Source organism: Pristiophorus japonicus, chromosome 11 (assembly GCF_044704955.1).
Source record: "Pristiophorus japonicus isolate sPriJap1 chromosome 11, sPriJap1.hap1, whole genome shotgun sequence".
Taxonomy (NCBI): domain Eukaryota; kingdom Metazoa; phylum Chordata; class Chondrichthyes; family Pristiophoridae; genus Pristiophorus; species Pristiophorus japonicus.
Window position 1 is genome coordinate 155,070,394 of NC_091987.1, and position 25,507 is coordinate 155,095,900.

At 45.2% G+C, this 25,507-nt stretch overlaps 1 protein-coding gene across 2 annotated transcripts; it reads right to left on the reverse strand.

The window, feature by feature from the left end:
- Positions 1-982: 982 nt before the first annotated feature.
- Positions 983-22,605, reverse strand: LOC139275874 (collectrin-like). 2 transcript variants are annotated; one of them, XM_070893089.1, is made up of 4 exons: positions 22,474-22,605; positions 22,289-22,405; positions 20,192-20,386; positions 983-1,907 (listed from the first exon to the last, which is right to left on the reverse strand). In XM_070893089.1, the coding sequence occupies exons 1-4, from the start codon at positions 22,593-22,595 to the stop codon at positions 1,754-1,756; spliced, it is 588 nt and encodes a 195-aa protein (XP_070749190.1). In that variant the 5' UTR covers positions 22,596-22,605; the 3' UTR covers positions 983-1,753. The 2 variants fall into 2 exon arrangements, 1 of the variants encoding a protein (XP_070749190.1); XR_011595778.1 differs by lacking the exon at positions 20,192-20,386 and having other exon boundaries at positions 1,822-1,907; positions 22,289-22,556.
- Positions 22,606-25,507: the final 2,902 nt, after the last annotated feature.

Genomic DNA, 25,507 nt, shown 5'->3' on the forward strand with positions numbered 1-25,507 from the left:
TAAGGCTTATCCAAACAAGTCATTCCTTACTGAGGATAGGAAACAAGCCATGTAAACTACAAGCCATGTAAACTACAAGTCTAAATACATCCTGCTGTATCTGGATCTCTGTGCAACCCCTCTGTTAATATAGACCTGAGAAGCTCGGGAGGAGTCGAATGCCTGGCTTGTCTGTGAAATCGGACTTCATTAAGCAGGAGGCCATAAAAGGTACCAACAGGGCTGTGTGAGGAGATTGACCCGAGGAGGCCTAAACTCCTCTGACACATGTGTCACTGAACTTAAGAGTAATTCATTAAGCATCTATCAGATCGTGTTTTTGGTACAAAACCTCATTTCTCAATTGTCAGTCTAAGTTTAGTTCTAGTCCCTGTAGTAGTCAATGTAGAAGGTGTGGGAGTCTTTGTATAGTAAAAAAGAACATAAGAACATAAGAATTAGGAGCAGGAGTAGGCCATACGGCCCCTCGAGCCTGCTCCGCCATTCAATAAGATCATGGCTGATCCGATCATGGACTCAGGTCCACTTCCCTGCCCACTCCCCATAACCCCTTATTCCCTTATCGGTTAAGAAACTGTCTATTTCTGTCTTAAATATATTCACTGTCCCGGCTTCCACAGCTCTCTGAGGCAGCGAATTCCACAGATTTACAACCCTCTGAGAAAAGACATTTCTCCTCATCTCAGTTTTAAATGGGCGGGAACCCTTATTCTAAGATCATGCCCTCTAGTTCTAATCTCTCCCATTCTCTCTGCATCTGTAGAAGGGAGACTCTGTAAAATGGGAAAGTGATACTCTGACAAGGAGAGAGGGAAAGGTTGCAGCAGTTAAGATTTATGTCCATACCAGCCAGGTAGAAATGTATCTTTTAGATCAAGGAAGGTGAGATTTAAGCTAGCTCATCCAGAGACGATAGCAGTGCCAGAGGTTGAACTTGAATACAAATCAACATTTGCTTTTATTTTGTTTGGACCTGGATAAATGTCAGCATTGTGAGCAGTTCTATTTTTGAGACTATATATACATTCTTTCATCTGTGGATGCCAATGAAGAGACTCTTGGCTTGGAGATAGATCTTGCATTATCTTTCCCACGGGATACAAATGTTATGGGCTGTCAGGAACAGAATCACTGCCAGTTGAGATGGCCCTACCTTCTCTCTGCAGAGAAAGATTGGTTAGCACCTTTACAGCTGGAGCTTCACCAATTCTGATGTCTCAAAAGCCTAACACCAGCCTCTGAAAGGAAGGTGAGGTGACCGGTTTATCCCCACCAGCTCGTAAGGGTGAGGTCATATAAGTTCTGAAAACATTGCTAACTATAAGCGCGTAGACCTAGAAATTGGGCCACATAGCGCATGTTTTTAGGCGCCATGTGGCTACCCAAACACCGGCAATGGTGGGACCTATGTGTGATATGTGCACTTGTGACCAGAAGTGCGCAGCCCGCCATTTTGGTGACGGAGGTAACGCTTGTGTTAGGTTCAGATATGGAAGTAAGCCAGATATCTCCAGACCCAGTACAGTGACACCAGATTTGCTGCAACAGAGCAGCTTGATTGTATAATACCCCAAGTTTCTGACTATTAAACATAAAACAAACCAACATAAACATTCTGAAAAGCAAACATTTAAATGGGAGCTGACTTATTTGTATTAGTAACACTTACGAACAGAGCTAGTTTCTCTGTTCAAATACAAGGCTGCAATTGCCGACAGAGATGCGTGAAGCAAGCAATGAAGAAGAGTTTGTTTTATAGCTGTGTTAATTTGACATCATCCAGACAGAAAGCATCATTTTTTTGGCCTTCATTCCCATCCAGTGAATTACAGTCGATCCCGTTCTCAGTCCCTTTCAGCTCTTTGTCTTCATTTTCTTCATCATCCTCTTCTACAGCTCTTGCTTTCCTGCAACAGATAAAAGATATCAGAACTGTAACTGTATAGAAACATAGAAAATAGGAGCAGTAGGCCATTCGGCCCTTCGAGTCTGCTCTGCCATTCAATATGATCATGGCTGATCCTCTCTCTCAACACCATTTTCCCGCTTTTTCTCCATACCTCTTGATGCCTTTTGTTTCTAGAAATCTATTTCCCTCTTAAATATATTCAGTGACTTGGCCTCCACGGCCTTCTGTGGTAGAAAATTCCACAGGTTCACCACCCTCTAAGAGTGAAAGCATTTCTCTTCCTCTCGGTCCTAAATTTCCTACCCTGTATCCTGAGACTGTGACCCCTTGTTCTAGACTTCCCAGCCCGGGAAAACATCCTCCCCACATCCAGTCTATCCAACCCATTTAGAATTTTATACGTTTCAATGAGATCCCCTCTCATTCTTCTAAACTCTGGTGAATACAGGCCTAGTCGACCCAGTCTCTCCTCATACGACAGTCCTGCCATCCCTGGAATCAGTCTGGTGAACCTTCGCTGCACTCCCTCTATGGCAAGGAGACCAAAACTGCACACAATACTCCAGGTGCAGTCTCACCAAGGCTCTGTATAACTGTAGTAAGACATCCTTGCTCCTGTACTCAAATCTTCTTGTAATGAAGGCAACATAACATTTGCCTTCCTGACTGCTTGCTGCACCTACATGTTTGCTTTCAATGACTGGTGTACAAGGACACCCAGGTCCCTCTGTACATCGACACTTCCCAAGCTATCACCATTTAAATAATACGTTGTATTATATAACTATTGGATTGAACCCCTCTTCAAACTATTCTATTCACTGTCGCCGTGTCGACCCTAATGTTAAAACTCTTATTGCCCACCAAACAATGGCCAACATATATTTGGACGCTACTTTTATTTTGCTCCCGTTACGATTCCATCGGCACAGTGGAATTTAATTGGGATGAGTGCAGGAAAGAATTGCCGAGCATGTTTTCACCCAGGATCAAGAAGCAACAATTTCAATTTTAAATGAGAGAAGACATTAGTAAAAGGGTAGTCATAGGGTGGGCTGATTAGGGATCAAAATGGAGATCTTCTTGTGGAGGCAAAGGCATAGCTGATGTACTAAATGAGTGCGTGGCATCTGTCTTCACTAAAGACGAGGACACTGCCAATGTAGCGGCAAAGGAGGCAGCAGTATCGATTTTGGATAGGATAAAAATAAATAAAGAGGAGGTAATTGAAAGGTTGGCTGTGGTCAAAGTAGCAAAGTCACTGAGTCCAGATGGGAGGCATCCTAGGTTGCTGAGGGAAGTAAGGGTGGAAATTGCAGAGGCTCTGACCTCAATCTTCCAATCCTCCTTGGATATGGAAGTGGTTCTCGAGGATAGCAAATGTTACACCGCTGTTTAAAAAAGGGGACAGGAATAAACCCAGCAACTACATGCCAGTCAGCCTAACGTCGGTGGTACAAGACTTTTAGAGACAAGAATCCGGGGCAAAATTAATTGGTATCTGAAAAAGTATAGGTTAATGAATGAAAATCAGCAGGATTTGTTAAAGGCAAATGATGTTTGACTAACTTGATCGAGTTCTTTGATGAAGTAATGGAGAGGGTTAATGTGGATGTTGTGTATAGGGACTTGCAAAAGGCATGTGAAAAGTACCACGTAACAGACTTGTAAGCAAAATTGAAGCCCGTGGAATTAATGGGACAGTGGCAGTGTGGATCCGAAATTTGCTATAGGACAGAAAGTAGAAAGTAATGGTGAACAGTTGTTTTTCAGACTGGAGGGAAGTAGACCGTGGTGTCCCCAGGTGTTGGGATAAGGACCACTGAGTTTTTCGATATAGTAACTTTCAAAACAGAGTTGATAAATAATTATAGGGAAAAAAATGAAGGGAAAAGCGGGGGAGTGGGATGAGTTGGATAGCTCTACCAAAAGGTTGCCGGAGGTATATCAGTCGGATGGCCTACTTCTGTGCGCTATCATTCTATGATTCTATAATTAGCAGTTGAAATCACAGTGATACAAGCAACAAACGTGCAATGTTACTTTACAGAAGTTATACCCCCATTTCAAATAAAGAGATGAATCCTTTGTTAAACTGGCAGCCAAAAGATTTCATACACCATGGTAAGTGTTAGTTGCTAGTACTGCACGGTGCTATTAACCCATAAGTTGGCCTTTGGACTCTGGACCCACTGGGTGTATGTCCCATAAAAGCTGAGATACACATTCCACCCTCGTGCAGACTTTTAATGACCAATAAAGATAGAGGTGAAACCACAATAAAAATCACAGGCTCAGCACTTGCACCACATTACACAAACACTGGCTGGGTAAGGACGAGCATGATCAAATATTTGACAGGACGTAAGGGTTCCTGTGCTGCTGGGGACAGGGATAATGGCATCGTCTGTGGAAAAGAGCCGACTGCGATGAATTGTGCAGGAGGGAACTTTATTTCATTACAGATAAAGATCGGGGAGTATTTAGGCAGAAACCTTTCTTTTTCTCTCTGCTCTCCTCCAATGGGTGGTTGGAATCTGTGATAGAGTAGACATAGATAGACTGAAAATAGCAGATGGGACATTGAACTGAATGGCCCTTCTTCACTCTGCCTTACTCTGGTCTAAAGCTCAATTCACATCATCTGCCAAAAACCATTTATCTGATCACTTTGTTCACGAACCTGACACACCATCTGGTGAGGGATATTAGTGCTGCAGAATGGAACAACGTCCAAATCCCCCTCCCGCCACCTCCAACCCCTCCCCCCCGCTGCTGTGCTAATGCCAAGATCAACAGCAAGCCCCAATAGGTGCCTGAGGCCGAACACCAGCACAGACTACACCAGCACCGCAACTTTCCATTGCCCACACTAGTCATACTCTCAACTCTCTATGGCAATCGTGATGTTGTGCTAGAGTGTAACATGTAACACCACATGTAACAACACACTGTAACACCATGTAACACCATGTAACACCACACTGCAACACCACACTGTAACACCACACTGTAACACCACGTAACACCACACTGTAACACCACACTGTAACACCACACTGTAACATCACACTGTAACACCATGTAACACCACACTGTAACACCACACTGTAACATCACACTGTAACATCACACTGCAACACCACAAGGTAACACCATAATGTAACACCATGTAACACCACACTGTAACACCATGTAACACGATACTGTAACACCATGTAACACCACACTGTAACACCATAATGCAACAGCATGTAAAACCACACTGTAACACCACACTGTAACATCACACTGTAACATCACACTGTAACACCATGTAACACCATAATGTAACACCATGTAACACCACACTGTAACACCATGTAACACCACACTGTAACAATACACTGTAACACCACAAGGTAACACCATAATGTAACACCATGTAACACCACACTGTAACACCATGTAATACCATACTGTAACACCATGTAACACCACACTGTAACACCATAATGCAACAGCATGTAACACCACACTGTAACACCATGTAACACCAAACTCTAACATCATGGAACACCACACTGTAACATCATGTAACACAACACTGTAACATCGTGTAATACAACACTATAACAACACATTGTAACACCACACTGTAACATCATGTAACACAACACTGTAACAACACACTGTAACAACACACTGTAACAACAAGTAACACCACACTGTAACACCATGTAACGCCACACTGTAACACCATGTAACACCACACTGTAACACCATGTAACACCACACTGTAACACCATGTAACACCACACTGTAACATCATGTAACACAACACTGTAACAACACATTGTAACACCACACTGTAGCACCATGTAACACCACACTGTAAGACCATGTAACACCACACTGTAATATATGTGACAACACACTGCAATACCAAGTAACACCACACTGTAACACCACACTGTAATATATGTGACAACACACTGTAACACCAAGTAACACCATACTGTAACACCACACTGTAACACCACACTGTAAGACCATGTAACACCACACTGTAACAGCACACTGTAAGACCATGTAACACCACACTGTAACACCACACTGTAATAGCACACTGTAAGACCACACTGTAACACCATGTAACACCACACTGTAACAACACACTGTAACACCACACTGTAACACGATGTAACACCACACTGTAACACCATGTAAGACCACACTGTAACACCACACTGTAACGCCATGTAACACCACGCTGTAACACCACACTGTAACACCATGTAACACCACACTGTAACACCACGCTGTAATACCATGTAACACCACACTGTAACACCACATTGTAACACCATGTAACACCACACTATAACACCACACTGTAACACCACACTGTTACACCATGTAACACCACACTGTAAAACCACACTGTAATAGCACACTGTAAGACCACACTGTAACACCATGTAACACCACACTATAACACCACACTGTAACACCACACTGTAAGACCATGTAACACCACACTGTAACACCACACTGTAATAGCACACTGTAAGACCACACTGTAACACCATGTAACACCACACTGTAACAACACACTGTAACACCATGTAACACCACAATGTAACACTATACTGTAACATCATGTAACACCACACTGTAACACCACACTGTAACACCACAATGTAACACCACACTGTAACACGATGTAACACCACACTGTAACACCATGTAAGACCACACTGTAACACCACACTGTAACGCCATGTAACACCACGCTGTAACACCACACTGTAACACCATGTAACACCACACTGTAACACCACGCTGTAACACCATGTAACACCACACTGTAACACCACATTGTAACACCATGTAACACCACACTATATCACCACACTGTAACACCACAATGTTACACCATGTAACACCACACTGTGAAACCACACTGTAACACCATGTAACACCACATTGTAACACCACACTGTAACACCACACTGTAACACGACACTGTGACACTATGTAGCACCACATTGTAACACCACACTGTAAGACCACACTGTAAAACCACACTGTAACACCATGTAACACCATTGTAACACCACATTGTAACACCACACTGTAACACCGCTCTGTAACACCATAGAACACCACACTGTAAAATCGCACTGTAACACCATGTAGCACCACACTGTAATACCATGTGGCACCACACTGTAACATCATGTAACATAACACTGTAACATCATGTAATACAACACTATAACAACACATTGTAACACCACACTGTAACATCATGTAACACAACACTGTAACAACACACTGTAACAACAAGTAACACCACACTGCAATACCATGTAACGCCACACTGTAACACCATGTAACACCACACTGTAACACCACAATGTAACACAACACTGTAACAACACATTGTAACACCACACTGTAGCACCATGTAACACCACACTGTAATATATGTGACAACACACTGCAACACCAAGTAACACCACACTGTAACACCACACTGTAACACCACACTGTAAGACCATGTAACACCACACTGTAACACCACACTGTAACAGCACACTGTAAGACCACACTGTAACACCATGTAACACCACACTGTAACACCACACTGTAAGACCATGTAACACCACACTGTAACACCACACTGTAACAGCACACTGTAAGACCACACTGTAACACCATGTAACACCACACTGTAACAACACACTGTAACACCATGTAACACCACAATGTAACACTATACTGTAACATCATGTAACACCACACTGTAACACCACACTGTTACACCATGTAACACCACACTGTAAAACCACACTGTAACACCATGTAACACCACATTGTAACACCACATTGTAACACCACACTGTAACACGACACTGTAACACGACACTGTAACACCATGCAACACCACACTGTAACACCATGTAACACCACACTGTAACACCATGTAATACCACACTGTAACACCACACTGTGACACCATGTAGCACCACATTGTAACACCACACTGTAAGACCACACTGTAAAACCACACTGTAACATCATGTAACACCAATGTAACACCACATTGTAACACCACACTGTAACACCGCACTGTAACACCATAGAACACCACACTGTAAAATCGCACTGTAACACCATGTAGCACCACACTGTAATACCATGTGGCACCACACTGTAACACCATGTAGCACCACACTGTAACACCACACTGTAACATCATGTAACAATACACTGTAACACCACACTGTAACACCATGTAACACCACACATGTAACATCATATAACACCACACTGTAACACCACAGTGTAACACCACACTATAACACCATGTAACACCACACATGTAACACCATATAACACCACACTGTAACACCACAGTGTAACACCACACTATAACACCATGTAACACCACACTGTAACACCACACTGTGACACCATGTAGCACCACATTGTAATACCACACTGTAAGACCACACTGTAAAACAACACTGTAACACCATTGTAACACCACACTGTAACACCACACTGTAAAACCGCACTATAACACCATGTAACACCACACTGTAACACACACACTGTAACACCACAATGTAACACCACACTGTAACACCATGTAACACCATACTGTAACACCATGTAACACCACACTGTAATGCCATGTAACACCATGCTGTAACACCACACTGTAACACCATGTAACACCACATTGTAACACCACACTGTGACACCATGTAGCACCACATTGTAATACCACACTGTAAGACCACACTGTAAAACAACACTGTAACACCATGTAACACCATTGTAACACCACACTGTAACACCACATTGTAAAACCGCACTATAACACCATGTAACACCACACTGTAACACACACACTGTAACACTATGTAACACCACACTGTAACACCACACTGTAACACCACAATGTAACACCACACTGTAACACCATGTAACACCACACTGCAATACCATGTAACACCATACTGTAACACCATGTAACACCACACTGCAACACCCCACTGCATAACAGCACACTGTAACACCATGTAACACCATATAACACCACACTGTAACACCACAGTGTAACACCACACTATAACACCATGTAACACCACACTGTAACACCACACTGTGACACCATGTAGCACCACATTGTAATACCACACTGTAAGACCACACTGTAAAAGAACACTGTAACACCATGTAACACCATTGTAACACCACACTGTAACACCACATTGTAAAACCGCACTATAACTCCATGTAACACCACACTGTAACACCACATTGTAACACCATGTAACACCACACTGTAACACGACACTGTAACACCATGCAACACCACACTGTAACACCATGCAACACCACACTGTAACACCACACTGTAGCACCACACCGTAACACCATGTAACACCACACTGTAACACCACACCGTAACACCATGTAACACCACACTGTAACACCACACTGTAACACCATGTAACACCATACTGCAACACCGCACTATAACACCACACTGTAACACCACACTGTAACACTATACTGTAACACCATGTAACACCACATTGTAATACCACACTGTAACTCCGCACTGTAACACCATGTAGCACCACATTGTAATACCACACTGTAACACCACACTGTAACACCATGTAGCACCAGACTGTAACACGAGACTGTAACACCACACTGTAGCACCATAGAACATCACACTGTAAAACCGCACTGTAACACCATGTAGCACCACACTGTAACACCACACTGTAACACTATGTAACACCACATTGTAACACCATGTAGCACCACACTGTAACACCATGCAACACCACACTGTAACACCACACTGTAACACCACACTGTAACACCATGTAACACCACACTGTAACACCACACCGTAACACCATGTAACACCACACTGTAACACCACACTGTAACACCATGTAACACCATACTGCAACACCGCACTATAACACCACACTGTAACACTATACTGTAACACCATGTAACACCACGTTGTAATACCACACTGTAACTCCGCACTGTAACACCATGTAGCACCACATTGTAATACCACACTGTAACACCACACTGTAACACCATGTAGCACCAGACTGTAACACGAGACAATAACACCACACTGCAACACCACACTGTAACACCATGTAACACCACACTGTAACACCATATAACACTACACTGTAATATCACACTGTAACACCATGTAACACCACACTGTAACACCACACTGTAACACCATGTAACACCACACTGTAACACCACACTATAACACCATACTATAACACCACGTGATGGGCTAGACTTTCCACTTTTGTGCAGATAGGCCAAAAATGATCATTATTTCCAGTGTGTGTGGTAAAAATAGGTTTGAGATCGCCAGATTATCGCCCATTTTCAAAACCCTAACTTTCCATTTTTAAAATGGGCATTACTGCGGGCGATCTGAAATGGACGTTAGCATTACATTTTTTTGACCTATTGCCGCAAAGTGTCGCTGACCATAGCAACTGCATGGCAACGCTTGTTTCCTGTGTTTCAGGAGGTCAGGGGTCATCATTACATACGCATAAGAGGAGACAGAAAGAGAGGGAGCAGAGAGGGACTGAACACATGTGTGGGTGTGGTGTGTGCTTCTTTGGTTGTTGTGGGAGGCACGACGGAGATTCACCAGCAGCAAAAAGCCTACTAAGCACAAAGAAGGTAGTTGGCACCGAGTTTTTGTGGAAAAAATAATATTTAACATGGAAGGGATGGAGGAGGTGACCCAGCACGCTTTGGAGACTGAGGATGCTGGCGAGAGCAGTGAACCGGGAGAGGAACAATTGGGAGGATGAAAGAGAGCAAGGAGATTCTCAGATGAGGCAAATGCCTCTCTCATGCAGGAGGTCGAGTCACGCTGGGGTCAATTGACCCAGGGAGGGCGTGGGAAGCCCATCCCAAAGGCCTAGCAGAAGATATGGGCCGAGATAGCCGAGGTGGTCTCGTCGGCGACCAACGAGGTGCGTGAGGGCAACCAATGTCGCAAGCGATGGATCCGCCAGAGTATATTACATTTATTTACATGTACTTATATAGTTATATAATTGGAATTGTAAGTGTAATGAGTGATTAAAATCAGATGTGATGGCTTGCACTTATACCGGGAAGGTTGTACGCAAAGCCTGCGGTCACGGTGTATGTCTTTAGGTAAAGAATGATAATTTTCATTATAATCATGATTACATCTGTTGGTTATGTCTTGTATCAGTCTCTGTGACAGTAGCTAGCAATGGTCTCACGCAATGCTCTCATGCCATGTCATCCTGTCACCTTTTACAAAGAAGCTATTGAGGAATAGGGCCGAGCAGAAGTGAACGGGTGGCGGGCCACCAGTCATCAGCGAACTCACTGATATAGAGGAGCGGGTGCTGGCACTAATGGGGACCCACCCCCCGGTCGGCCAAGCAGGCAGCAGCAGAGCCTGATGTGATGCCACGTGAACAAAGTATACACCATTGTGTGATGTAAAGTCAATAGATGCCACACCCACTTATATATGAATATATGATAGATGAATCATAAAATTCTTCTCTAAATAACGATGTCCTCATGAGAATCATTGCAATGCAGAATTTGGTGATGGTCATGAAATGTGATGTCTGTGATGATTTTGAGAGCGGTGGTGCGTTTGTCGTGCATATGTTGTGTGTAGCGCTGGACTCACCTTGTGACCCTAGCACCCCCTTCTCCTCTAATAATCTCATTTGTGTTTTGAAGCTCAGCCAGCAGTGCGGCCCCAGACAACACCACCGAGCCCAGAAGGTGGGGGCGCGGGGCCCGACTCACCGGACGATCCTACATCTGGTGCCGAGGAGCTCCGATTCTCCAATAAAAACATTTAAAAACTGGTCTCCTAAACTAAGTGTGTTCAAATCTTATGTAGAGTGAAGCAAGCTTTAGCCCAGATACAAATGCCAAAGCGCCTTCTGTAACCATTGCTGCATTCTGTGACTGGCCGGTAACTTTCCATTTAATGTATCAACCAATCCAGGTGGCTCCTGTTCGGCACGCTCTCACTCTGTCGCTCGCTGTCCAGTGGCACAAACCGAAGTAATGCTTCTACCAACTGTGCGCCCTCCAACACTCAGGGAACAATGCCACCGTCACTGCCCAGGCAAACACTGACCCTTTAACTCAAGTGGACTGAGGAAATAGATTAAAGAGTGGGACGGTTGATCAGCAGTGACAGACATTTAAGGAGATATTTCATAACTCTCAACAAAATATATTCTAGTGAGAAGGAAAGACTTTAAGAGAAGGATGAACCATCCGTGGCTAACTAAGGAAAGAAGGGATAATATCCAGTTGAAAACAATGGCATACAAAGTGGACAAGGTTAGTGGGAGGCCAGAGGATTGGGAATTTTTTTTTAAAAAACAACAAAGAACAACGAAAAGAATAATAGAGAGAAGATGGATTATGAGAGTAAACTATCAAGAAATATAAAAACAGTTAATAACAGCTTCTACAGGTATATACAAAGGAAGAGAGTAGCTAAAGTAAATGTTGGTCCCTTAGAGGATGAGACTGGGGAATTAATAATGGGAAACGGAAATGGCAGAGACTTTAAACAAATGTTTTGTGTCGGTCTTCACAGTAGAAGACACTAAAACATCCCAATAATAGGGCCTAAAGGTGGACAAGTTCCCTGGACCTGATGGCTTACATTCTAGGGCCTTAAAAGAAGTGGCTGCAGAGATAGTGGATGCATTGGTTGTAATCTACCAAAATTCCCTGGAATCTGGGGAGATCCCAGCAGATTGGAAAACCGCAAATGTAATGCCCCTAGTTAAAAAAGGAGGCAGACCGAAAGCAGGAAACTATAGACCAGTTAGCCTAACATCTGTTGTTGGGAAAATGCTGGAGTCCATTATTAAGGAAGCAGTAGCGGGACATTTGGAAAAGCATGATTCAATCAAGCAGAGTCAGCATGATTTTATGAAAGGGAAGTCATGTTTGACAAATTTGCTGGAGTTCTTTGAGGATGTTACGAGCAGGGTGGATAAGGGGGGAACCAGTGGATGTGGTGTATTTGGATTTCCAGAAGGCATTCGATAAGGTGCCACATAAAAGGTTACTGCACAAAATAAAAGCTCACGGGGTTGGAGGTAATATATTAGCATGGATAGAGGACAGAAAACAGAGAGTTGGGATAAATGGGTCATTTTCCGGTTGACAAACTGTAACTAATGGGGTGCCGCAGGGATCGGTGCTGGGTCCTCACCTATTTACAATCTATATTAATGACTTGGATGAAGGGACCGAGTGTAATGTAACCAAGTTTGCTGATGATACAAAGATGGGTGGGAAAGCAAGTTATGAGGAGAACACAAAGAATCTGCAAAGGGATATAGATAGGCTCAGTGAGTGGGAAAAAATTTGGCAGATGGAGTATAAGTGTGAGGTTATCCAAATTGGCAGGATAAATAAAAAAGCAAATTATTATTTAAATGGGGAGAGATTACAAAATGTTGCAGTACAGAGGGACTTGAGAGTCCTTGTGCATGTAACACAAAAAGTTAGTATGCAGGTACAGCAAGTAATCAGGAAGGCCAATGGAGTGTTGGCCTTTATTGCAAGGGGGATAGAGTATAAAAGCAGAGAAGTCCTGCTACAACTGTACAGGGTATTGGTGAGGCCACACCTGGAGTACTGCGTACAGTTTTGGTCTCCGTATTTAAGGAGGGATATACTTGCATTGGAGGCAGTTCAGAGGAAGTCCAATAGGTTAATTCTTGAAATAAGGGGATTGACTTATGAAGAAAGGTTGAGCAGGTTGGGCCGATACATATTGGAGTTTAGAACAATGAGAGGTGATCTTATCGAAACGTGGAAGATTCTGAGGGGGCTGGACAGGGTAGATGCAGAGAGGATGTTTCCACTTGTCGGGGAATCTAGAACTAGGGGGCATAGTTTCAGAATAAGGGGCCGCCCATTTCGAACTGAGATGAGAAGGAATTTCTTCTCTGAGAAGGTTGTAAATCTGTGGAATTCTCTGCCCCAGAGAGCTATGGAGGCTGGGTCATTGAATATATTTAAAGCGGAGATAGACAGATTTTTGAGTGATAAGGGAGTAAAGGGTTATGGGGAGCGGGCGGGGAAGTGGAGCTGAGCCCAAGATCAGATCAGCCATGATCTTATTGAATGGCGGAGCAGGCTCGAGGGGCCAAATGGCCGACTCCTGCTCCTATTTCTTATGTTCTTATGTAGGTGAGTGGGCAGTAAGGTGGCAGATGGAGTATAATGTGGAGAAATGTGAGGTTATTCACTTTAGTAGGAAGAATAGAAAAACAGAATATTTTTTATATGGTGATAAACTTTTAAATGTTGGTGTTCAGGGAGATTTGGGTGTCCTCGTACAGGAAACACAGAAAGCGAGCATGCAGGTACAGCAAGCAGTAAGGAAGGTAAATGGCATGTTGGCCTTTATTGCATGGGGGTTGGAGTATAAGAGTAAGGAAGTCTTGCTCCAATTGTACAGGGCCCTAGTGAGACCACACCTGGAGTACTGTGCACAGTTTGGGTCTCCTTATCTAAGGAAGGATATACTTACCTTGGAGACGGTGCAACGGAGGTTCACTAGATTGATTCCTAACTGTTACTGATTCCTAATAGTCCTATTACCACCCCCTTCAGCCTTGCAGCATCATCCCTTTTGTCATTTAATCACTCCTTCCCTCCACCTTATCACAGACCTTCCCTTTAGTTCCTTTGCTCTAGTCCCCTGATCCCCCATTCTATCCGTGCCTCTGGACTTGCTTAAAAACTGTTCACTCATAGAGTCAGAGGCCTAGAAAGTTGCCTCCTTTGCGCCTTCCATTAGTGCCTCCAGGGGGCGATAACGGGGCACTACCGGCTTTGTGACCAGGCGTGGCGAGAGTACTGAAGCCCGTGAAATTCCCGGCGAGGTTTGCTGCACCATTACCGCCCCTCCTGCTGGCGTTAGCGCGCCAAGGGAAGTGGTCACGCTTGATTTACCGCTCCACAGCCTTCCTGGGGCGCTAAACCAAATATTCCCGTTGGCATCCCTCATGTAACACACGGCGATTATTATGCGCTACTGCAAAAGTTAGCGCTACAAATAGCCCTATGTAATTCTCACCCAGAGAATCTTACAGCACAGAGAAGGCCATTCGGTCCGTAATGCCTGTGCCGGCTCTGTGAAAGAACGATCCCATTAGCCCCACTCCCCAGGTTTCTTCCCAGCACCCTGCAAATGAGTCCTCTTCAAGAACACATCCCATTGCCTTTTGCAAGGTCAGATGGATTCTCCTTCCATGGTCCTTTCAGGCAGTGCATTCCCGATTATAACAACCTGCTGCCTGAAAACATTCTCCTGATTTCCCCTCTGGTTCGTGCCAATTATTTTACACCTGTGACCTCTGGTTACCGACCCACTTGCCAGAGGGAACAGTGTCTCCCTAATTGCTCTCTCAAAATCCTTCATACTTTTAAACATCTCTATTAGGTCTCCTCTTAACTTTCTCTGCTCTAAGGAGAACAATCCCAGCTTCTCCAATCTCTCCACAAAGCTGAACTCCCTCATCCCTGGAATCATCCTGGGGAACCTCCTCTGTACCCTCTCCAAGGCCTTGCCATCCTTCCTAAAGTGTGGTTCCCAGAGGTCAAGGGGCAGTGGGTAGACTCTCACTTGTGGAGGTAGTCATGGCCTGGCACTTGTGTGGTGCGAATGTTACTTGCCATATATCAGCTGGGGCCAAGCCAATGATCTGTAAAGGGTTAGCACGATTTCCTTGTTTTTGCAATCAATGCCCCTATTTAGAAAGCTTTCTAAACCACCTTCTCTACTTGCCCTGCCATGTTGAAAGATTTGTGAATCTGCCCCCCACCCCAGGTCTCTCTGTTCTTGCACCCCCCTCAAAATCGATTATAATGCCTCTCCATGTGTTTCTCCCAAAGTGCACCACTTTGTGATGACCCATTTCTTCCAGCTGTCTGTGTCCTCTTGAAAACTACTGCTATTCTGCTCACCATTTATTAGATTGCCGAGTTATGTATTGTCCGTAAATATGTAATGAATTCCAAAGGTCCCAGCAATGACGTGAGTGAATCTGACTTGCTTTTGTGGTTGCCTGCCGGGCAAAATGTTGATTGTCTGTGAAATGCAAGTGTCTTTGCTTGCTGTGCCTCTAAGGCAGCACCCTGACTGAAGCTATTTGATCTTTGTGTAGTTCAGCAGCGAGGACAAAGAGCTGCTTTCACCAGCTTGGGCTGATAAGTAGCAAGTAACATTCGCGCCACACAAGTGCCAGGCAATGACTATCTCCAACAAGCGAGAGTCTAACCACCTCCCTTTGACAGTCAATGGCATTACCATCATCCAATCCACGACCATTAACACCCTGGGGCTCACCATTGCCCAGAAACTTAACTGGACCAGCCACATAAATACTGTGGCTACAGGAGTAGGTCAGAGGCTGGGTATTCTGTGGCGAGTGTCTCACCTCATGAGTCATGTTCAATATTTAAAACTAGACACTGTCGGATAATTGTCCGGAGCTCCACTCCTGGTCCAGTGTGGATCGGACAGAGGGAGTTTGTCCGGAGCTCCACTCCTGGTCCAGTGTGGATCAGACAGAGGGAGTTTGTCCGGAGCTCCACTCCTGGTCCAGTGTGGATCAGACAGAGGGAGTTTGTCCGGAGCCCCACTCCTGGTCCAGTGTGGATCAGACAGAGGGAGTTTGTCCGGAACTCCACTCCTGGTCCAGTGTGGATCAGACAGAGGGAGTTTGTCCGGAGCTCCACTCCTGGTCCAGTGTGGATCAGACAGAGGGAGTTTGTCCAGAGCTCCACTCCTGGCTCCGTGTGGATCGGACAGAGGGAGTTTGTCCGGAGCTCCACTCCTGGTCCAGTGTGGATCAGACAGAGGGAGTTTGTCCAGAGCTCCACTCCTGGCTCCGTGTGGATCGGACAGAGGGAGTTTGTCCGGAGCTCCACTCCTGGTCCAGTGTGGATCGGACAGAGGGAGTTTGTCCGGAGCTCCACTCCTGGTCCAGTGTGGATCAGATAGAGGGAGTTTGTCCGGAGCTCCATTCCTGGTCCAGTGTGGATCAGACAGAGGGAGTTTGTCCGGAGCTCCACTCCTGGCTCCGTGTGGATCGGACAGAGGGAGTTTGTCCGGAGCTCCACTCCTGGTCCAGTGTGGATCGGACAGAGGGAGTTTGTCCGGAGCTCCACTCCTGGTCCAGTGTGGATCAGATAGAGGGAGTTTGTCCGGAGCTCCATTCCTGGTCCAGTGTGGATCAGACAGAGGGAGTTTGTCCGGAGCTCCACTCCTGGCTCCGTGTGGATCGGACCATTGGGCAGAAGGTAGCTTGCCCAATTCTAATTGTGGTTTTGGAGTTAACAATGATGTTCCCCGATGATGCAGTGAGCAGTTGGGGCATACAGAGCGGGGCAATCCATTGCTTGCTCCCCGGTCCTCACACGTTCATCATAACCGTGCTGGCAATCAGATATCAAGCGTAGGCAGCGGAAGGAGCGTGCGGCAAACCAGTCCCACCCACCCTTTCCTCCAACCGCTGTCTGTCCCACCTGTGACAGAGACTGTAATTCCCCTATTGGACTGTTCAGTCATCTGAGAACTCACTTTTGGAGTGGAAGCAAGTCTTCATCGATTTTAAGGGACTGTCTATGATGATGGTAATCAGTGCACCACAACCGGCCACAACGCGGTTGAATTTGCACATGGATTCTCCTGATTGCCCACCGTAACTTTGTCAGAAGAGGTGCAGAAATCCTGGAGTAAATCCATTGTTCTGTGCTTGCCAAGGATCTACTGCCAATGTTATGGTGGACAATCGGGGGAGACGCTACAGAAATCAACTCCAGTGTCCTCTGGATTGGGAGATGAAAGTTGCCGTGGGCCCATGTTTCTAATCACTATTCATTGATCCCTACTGTAAAATGCAGGATCAGGTCTGGTTCTGATCAACTAGGCTGCCAATACTCTGCAAAGGATCGTGCTTCAATAACGACCAACTGCAAGATATTGGAGGGCAACTCGTGCCCATGGAACTGGACCGCAATGTCTTCAAATGTGCTGACATTTTTGGAAGAGAATAAAGTTTAAAACAAACATTGGCTTCATTCCTAAATCTGCTCTGCACCCACCCAGGTTTGTACTTGCTAACGGTGGTCACTACACCAAGCACTAATCAAAGAAGCAAGTGCAACCAGAGCCTCAGAATGTTCCTGTCAGCCTCGACATGTGGCTCAGTTGGTCACATTGTCAGAAGGCTGTGGGTTCAATCCCCCTCAACGACTGGGGCGTATAATCTCGGCGAACACTCAGAACTGAGAGAATGGTGCATGATTAAATCGGATCAGTTCTGGGTGTTAAACTGATGCCATTTCCGTCTGTCTGTGCCGACAGATGTTGAAGAGTCCATGGTGCTATTTGACCAAGAGCTGGAAGATCTCCTGCTGCCTTGCTCAAAAAGGTGCATTGGTAATCCTGCATAACAGCAATGGCTCTAGTTCAATAAATCTACTGAATGGTTGCTCAATTCATGCTGCTCCATCAGGACTTTCCACACGCCACAATTTTGACTTACTTAATGGCTCAAAGTAAGCTGAGTCCCTTGATGCTTTTGATATTTAAGACTTCTAATTTATCTCCTTACTTTACACAGGATGACATTATTTACAGCACAGATAGAGGCCATTTGGTCCAACAAGTTCACACCAGTGTTTGTGTTCCATACCAGCCTCCTCCCTCCTTACTTCATCTCACCCGATCAACATATCCTTTTATTCCTTTCTCCCTCGTGTACTTATCTTTATAGTTTGTAATTAGAATTTTTTCAGCCTTATTTATGCATTTGCAAATAATGATAGGTGGAACTTGGCCAAGTGAACCTTCAGACAACGCCCAGGTCCCAGTCCCAGACTACCTCTCCTTCAAGCCTGTTGCAACCCGTAACAACATTCCCAGGCTCTCCATTACTCCACCTGCTGAACTCTTTCAATTTCATTTTTAGTCATTTGAATGTTAACGAAAGTTGACATTCCTACCAACAAGAATGCTCAACTGAGGAACACTGGTAAAAACTTCACTGACCCCTTGGCCATTTTACAAGTATAAAATGGGAGCCAAAATGTCCAATATTGCGTGGGGCATGCAAGCGCGCGTTCTACAATGTACATCGTCATCAGCATCATAGGCAGTCCCTCAGAATCGAGGAAGACTTGCTTCCACTCTTAAAATGAGTCCTTAGGTGACTGAACAGTCCAATACAGGAACCACAGTCCCTGTCACAGGTGGGACAGACAGTGGGTGAGGGAATGGGTGGGTGGGACTGGTTTGCCGCACAATCCTTCGGTTGCCTGCGCTTGTTTTCTGCATGCTCTCGGCGATGAGACTCAAGGTGCTCAGCGCCCTCCCGGATGCACTTCCTCTACTTAGGGCGGTCTTTGGCCAGGGACTCCCAGGTGTCGGTGGGGATGTTGCACTTTATCAGGAAGGCTTTGAGGGTGTCCTTGTAACGTTTCCTCTGCCCACCTGGGCTCGCTTGCCGTGAAGGAGTTCCAAGTAGAGCACTTGCTTTGGGAGCAATGTACGCCATGTTGGTAAAGGCTGAAAGGCACAAACTGGTGCTGTAAGAAGCCCAGGACCAAACTTAACTTAAATAGTCAGCGTTTTGAAATCTGCTCTGCACTGCTGTCACCAATGGAGAAGCCCGATCCAATATGGCGGGCAGCGCATTTCTGGCTGTAAATGTGCGCGCGCTTCCTGCCCGCCTGCCGTCCAGTTCAGGCAGCCATTTCACGCCGGAAAATGGGCATGTGCCATCGAATGTGTAGGCCTAAAAAACGCCACTGTGAAGCGAAACAGGTTTGCGATGATCAGTCAAGGTTGAATAGCTCTTTCAAAGCGCCAGAATAGACATGATGGGCTAAGTGGTCTCCTTCTATGCTGTAAGATTTTACGATTCTATTATCATGATGCCTTTAACTATAAGACCATAAGAAACAAGAATAAGAGAATGACATGTGGCCCATCGGCTCGGCTCCTTCAACAGACTATCTACACAGTGCTCTCATGGGCTCTACCCCTTCATAAACTCTCTCTGCTCCCCAAGCGTTATCTGCACAATACCCATCCTTCCTTGCAATTCAGCTATTTGAGCCTGGAAGGGAAAAGGGAAAGGAAAATGTTTGTAAAATACTTGCTTCATTTTGTCACAGTGCGTAGTAATGATGATCCCAATGAAACCAGCCACAATCAGGCCTATGATGATACCAAATACGATCAGCCACACTGTAACTGGTGCTTCACTGACTGGGGACAAGGTAGGTTCGATACCCACAAACTCCAATGTGTGGTCATCCAGGGAAAAGGCATTATTGAATCGGGCTCTGACCATTCTGAAATGTATAAAACGCATCATTAACTGAAGTCTTGGCTCAATCAAAGGCATCTGTTACTGCAAGGTTTGGCTGTGGCATTTTCTGCACAAAGGGCGATAAGTCCCAGTAAGCTGGAAAGCTGCCGGTAACAGCGGCGGCCAAGGTTACCAGCCACCCGCCGAGGGATCGCAGGCAGTATCGGGACTGCCTGCTAATGAGCATCAGCAGCGTGGGGATGTTACAGAAACTGCAGCTGGACAGCCCTGAAGATGCTGAGTTTATAGTTGCCAAGGCCATTCGTGATGGAGTGACTGAGGCCAGTATTAACCACGAGAGAGGATACGTCCAGTCTAAGGAGACCATTGACATTTATGGCACAAAGGGAGCCTCAGCTGGCTTTCCATCAGAGAATCTCCTTCTGTCTGGATATCCACAACATGACTGTCAAAGCAATGCGATTCCCACCCAAGTCATACAACAAAGACCTGGAGTCTGCCGAGGAGTGGCGAGAGCGGGAATAGCAAGATCTGGAATTTGCAAAAGAAATGGCAGAGGATGATGATGATGGATTCCCATGAGCCTGAATGGGATATTGATTCTGAGACGTTTGGAGCACTGTAACTGCAAACCGTAAAGATAAATAAAACCAGAATCGTGACTTTAAAGTATGGTGCAAGCCCTTTAATAGTCTGTCAGCATGTTTGAGAATGGGGGTGTTATACTCAGTCCAGGTTTGACACGTGTTTACCTACTTTTAGTTCTCTTCATTGTTGTTTTCCGAGGAATAGTTGCCTTTGTCCCTTTAAACCTTGTAAACAATAACTTACTGATGATAAATATATGGTCAATAAAACTGATAACACCAAAAAAAAATAACGCGCTCTATCCAGCGCTAAGCTCAGCAAGAGGCCGAAGGTCACCTCTGTGTCCCGCTTGTAGAGAAGGAGGACGGGGCAGAGAGGAGCGAAGCTGTGGGCCATGATCTGAACAGTTCTTGTACTTACTACACAAATATTACCTGACACCCGATTATTAACGATGCTTGTTGATTTTTTAATAGATCATGAAATGAATGCATCTGCGTTCCCTGTAACACTAACCGTTCCCCAATGGTCACTCCTGAAAGTGGTTAAAAGTGTAGTGACCGTGCCAGCTTTCACTGGGTCTAGCATAGTCGGCACAAAATCATGTGTTATTTGTTATGGAATTTTGAATAAATGATTTATAATTCCTTAAAATCTTAAACAGTTGAGTCCAGATTTAGCAGGGAGTGACGTTCTGGGGACGCGATCATAAAGATAAAAGCGATTGTATCAGAGATGATCTTCAGTGGAGTTCTAGACAATCTGATGCACTTTAACAATTTCACCCATTGATTTATTGATCCACAAACACTGTAGACCTCCCAGAAAGCTGCCAAATGATGCAACCCCCCCACCACCGTCACTGATGGGCAAACACTGAAAGTATAAAAGAAGAACCTTGCCAAAGGAGGCGTTTGAATCTCTGGCACCATGTGAGCTGTTTCCCACTTGTCAGCTTCCATCCATGTCTACAATCTGCTATGTCCTGCCTCTCTTACATTGGTCAGCTGAAGTGTCCTCATGCTGTTAACTCTGCTGAGGCACTTTGAGTGGCTGCAGTATGGGCGTGCTTTGGAGGGGTTGGCAATAGGAGCCACGATATCCAGAATGGACGAGCGGCCATTAACTTGATGTTGCCAATTGACGTCGCGCCCCGACTCAGTACAATACATTCGGCGAGCACAGGCAGCAGCAGCGCTGGCGAGCTGCGGAAAATGGCGGCCGCCGATGGCAGCGGCTCAAAGTGTGCCAGCCGCCACTTTATTCACCGCATCATGCGGTAAGGGCCGGTGGTAGGACCTCGCATTTTTAGCCCTTTAAAGAATTTAAAACATACCTGATTGCTTGTTCCACATCTGCCTTGAGAAGAGGCTGCAGCGCATTGTCGGGGTCTGTGACCACAAAATAAAACGAGATCCTCTTCGTTTCCGCACATATGTGCACATCGGACACACTGTAAACACAACAACGGCAGTCACTACAGGATATTCTTTATAAACCTCACTAATATCGTTAGATTACCTGCCCCGATTTATGCAGCGAGTATCACACCAGGTGGCTGGTATAGCTGGAAAAGGTACACACAATGAGAACACAAGGAAAGTGAGCAGGCCCACGAGGATTTGTGTTCCTGTTGAGTTCATAATCACTCATACAAGAAAATATACAGAACGGAAATAGAGATGGAGACAACAATCCGGAAAAACAAGTCAGATCCGGATATGGGAACGTGTTCCTGATACACTGATCCCGATATGGGAACGTGCTCCTGATACACGAATCCCGATATGGGAAAGTGCTCCGAATACACTGATCCCGATATGGGAACGTGCTCCTGATACACTGATCCCGATATGGGAAAGTGCTCCTAATCCACTGATCCCGATATGGGAAAGTGCTCCTAATACACTGATCCCAATATGGGAACGTGCTCCTGATACACTAATCCCGATATGGGAAAGTGCTCCGAATACACTGATCCCGATATGGGAAAGTGCTCCTAATGCACTGATCCCGATATGGGAACGTGCTCCTGATACACTGATCCCGATATGGGAACGTGCTCCTGATACACTGATCCCGATATGGGAAAGTGCTCCTAATACACTGATCCCGATATGGGAACGTGCTCCTGATACACTGATCCCGATATGGGAACATAGAAACATAGAAACATAGAAAATAGGTGCAGGAGTAGGCCATTCGGCCCTTCTAGCCTGCACCGCCATTCAATGAGTTCATGGCTGAACATTCAACTTCAGTACCCCATTCCTGCTTTCTCGTCATACCCCTTGATCCCCCTAGTAGTAAGGACCTCATCTAACTCCTTTTTGAATATATTTAGTGAATTGGCCTCAACAACTTTCTGTGGTAGAGAATTCCACAGGTTCACCACTCTCTGGGTGAAGAAGTTCCTCCGCATCTCGGTCCTAAATGGCTTACCCCTTATCCTTAGACTGTGACCTCTGGTTCTGGACTTCCCCAACATTGGGAACATTCTTCCTAAATCTAACCTGTCTAACCCCGTCAGAATTTTAAATGTTTCTATGTTCCTAATACACTGATCCGGATATGGGAACGTGTTCCTGATACACTGATCCCGATATGGGAATGTGCTCCTGATACGCTGATGTATGGCGATTCTAATGAATCCTCAAACACATGCTAAAGGAATTTATTTATGACCTCACTGGAAACAACACAGGAAATCTTCTCAAAAAAAATTCTTAATGGTTTGGGGAGAGAATTATCTGGACATTGCATGTGAATATTTCTCACTGCAGAAAAGAGCTGGCAGCCCCAGTTGTGGGAGGGGCCCAGGTATTTTTCCATGTTGTACACGAAATCTGATGGGCGGTGATGATCTGGGAAGTTACAGTGGCCAGGAGAAGGCAACTCATCACCGGTAATGGGCAAAGATGGAGGGTCCATTGTTAAGCAATGTGAACTGGTCAGTGATCAAGCCATTACCTGGATGAGATAATCCCGAGAGGCGGGAAACCAGAACAATAGAAAGCCATTAAGTCCAGACCGGTTGGAAGCGAAAACCCATCACTGGCCATCACTGGAATACACATGGGCCACTCAGACAGAAGCCTCAAAACAAGGAAAACTTTATTGGGACAGAAGAAGCAAACAGACTTTGGATATAAAAGGCGGCTGCATGGCCATAGCTCCCTCTCTCTTTTGCGCTCGCTTGCTTCACCTCTACAAGGACCGAGCACACCGTTTGGAATGGTGAGAAGAAACCATAGACAGTGCAGAACCAGAAGAGACACGTTTTCACCAGGAGAAGCAGCTAGTAAACCAACGAATCGGTGAGCATCATCCCTGCCCACGCATCTTTAAGATCACAGCCACTGTGTGAGGAGGTGTCGTGTGTTCTCCGAACCAAGCCTTAGAAGGGTTTTAGTGGGAAGGCTTTGCCAGAGACCATGGTCCAGAACTTAAAGAAGGGTAATTTTAAAGGTATGAGGCGTGAATTGGCTAGGATTGATTGGCGAATGATACTTAAGGGGTTGACTGTGGATGGGCAATGGCAGACATTTAGAGACCGCATGGATGAACTACAACAATTGTACATTCCTGTCTGGCGTAAAAATAAAAAAGGGAAGGTGGCTCAACCGTGGCTATCAAGGGAAATCAGGGATAGTATTAAAGCCAAGGAAGTGGCATACAAATTGGCCAGAAATAGCAGCGAACCCGGAGACTGGGAGAAATTTAGAACTCAGCAGAGGAAGACAAAGGGTTTGGTTAGGGCAGGGAAAATGGAGTATGAGAAGAAGCTTGCAGGGAACATTAAGATGGATTGCAAAAGTTTCTATAGATATGTAAAGAGAAAAAGGTTAGTAAAGACAAACGTAGGTCCCCTGCAGTCAGAATCAAGGGAAGTCATAAGGGGGAACAAAGAAATGGCGGACCAATTGAACAAGTACTTTGGTTCGGTATTCACTAAGGAGGACACTAACAACCTTCCGGATATAAAAGGGGTCAGAGGGTCTAGTAAGGAGGAGGAACTGAGGGAAATCCTTATTAGTCGGGAAATTGTGTTGGGGAAATTGATGGGATTGAAGGCCGATAAATCCCCAGGGCCTGATGGACTGCATCCCAGAGTACTGAAGGAGGTGGCCTTGGAAATAGCGGATGCATTGACAGTCATTTTCCAACATTCCACTGACTCTGGATCAGTTCCTATCGAGTGGAGGGTAGCCAATGTAACCCCACTTTTTAAAAAAGGAGGGAGAGAGAAAACAGGGAATTATAGACCGTTCAGCCTAACATCGGTGGTGGGTAAGATGATGGAATCAATTATTAAGGATGTCATAGTAGCGCATTTGGAAAGAGGTGACATGATAGGTCCAAGTCAGCATGGATTTGTGAAAGGGAAATCATGCTTGACAAATCTTCTGGAATTTTTTGAGAATGTTTCCAGTAGAGTGGACAAGGGAGAACCAGTTGATGTGGTATATTTGGACTTTCAGAAGGCTTTCGACAAGGTCCCACACAAGAGATTAATGTGCAAAGTTAAAGCACATGGGATTGGGGATAGTGTGCT

Coding starts and splice junctions, on each gene's coding strand:
- LOC139275874 (XM_070893089.1), bottom strand. CDS start 22,595: ATGAACTCAACAGGAACACAAATCCTCGTGGGCCTGCTCACTTTCCTT. Junction 22,406..22,473: donor CGCTGCATAAATCGGGGCAG/GTAATCTAACGA, acceptor TTGTGTTTACAG/TGTGTCCGATGTGCACATAT. Junction 1,908..20,191: donor ACGCACTGTGACAAAATGAA/GCAAGTATTTTA, acceptor TATCTGTTGCAG/GAAAGCAAGAGCTGTAGAAG.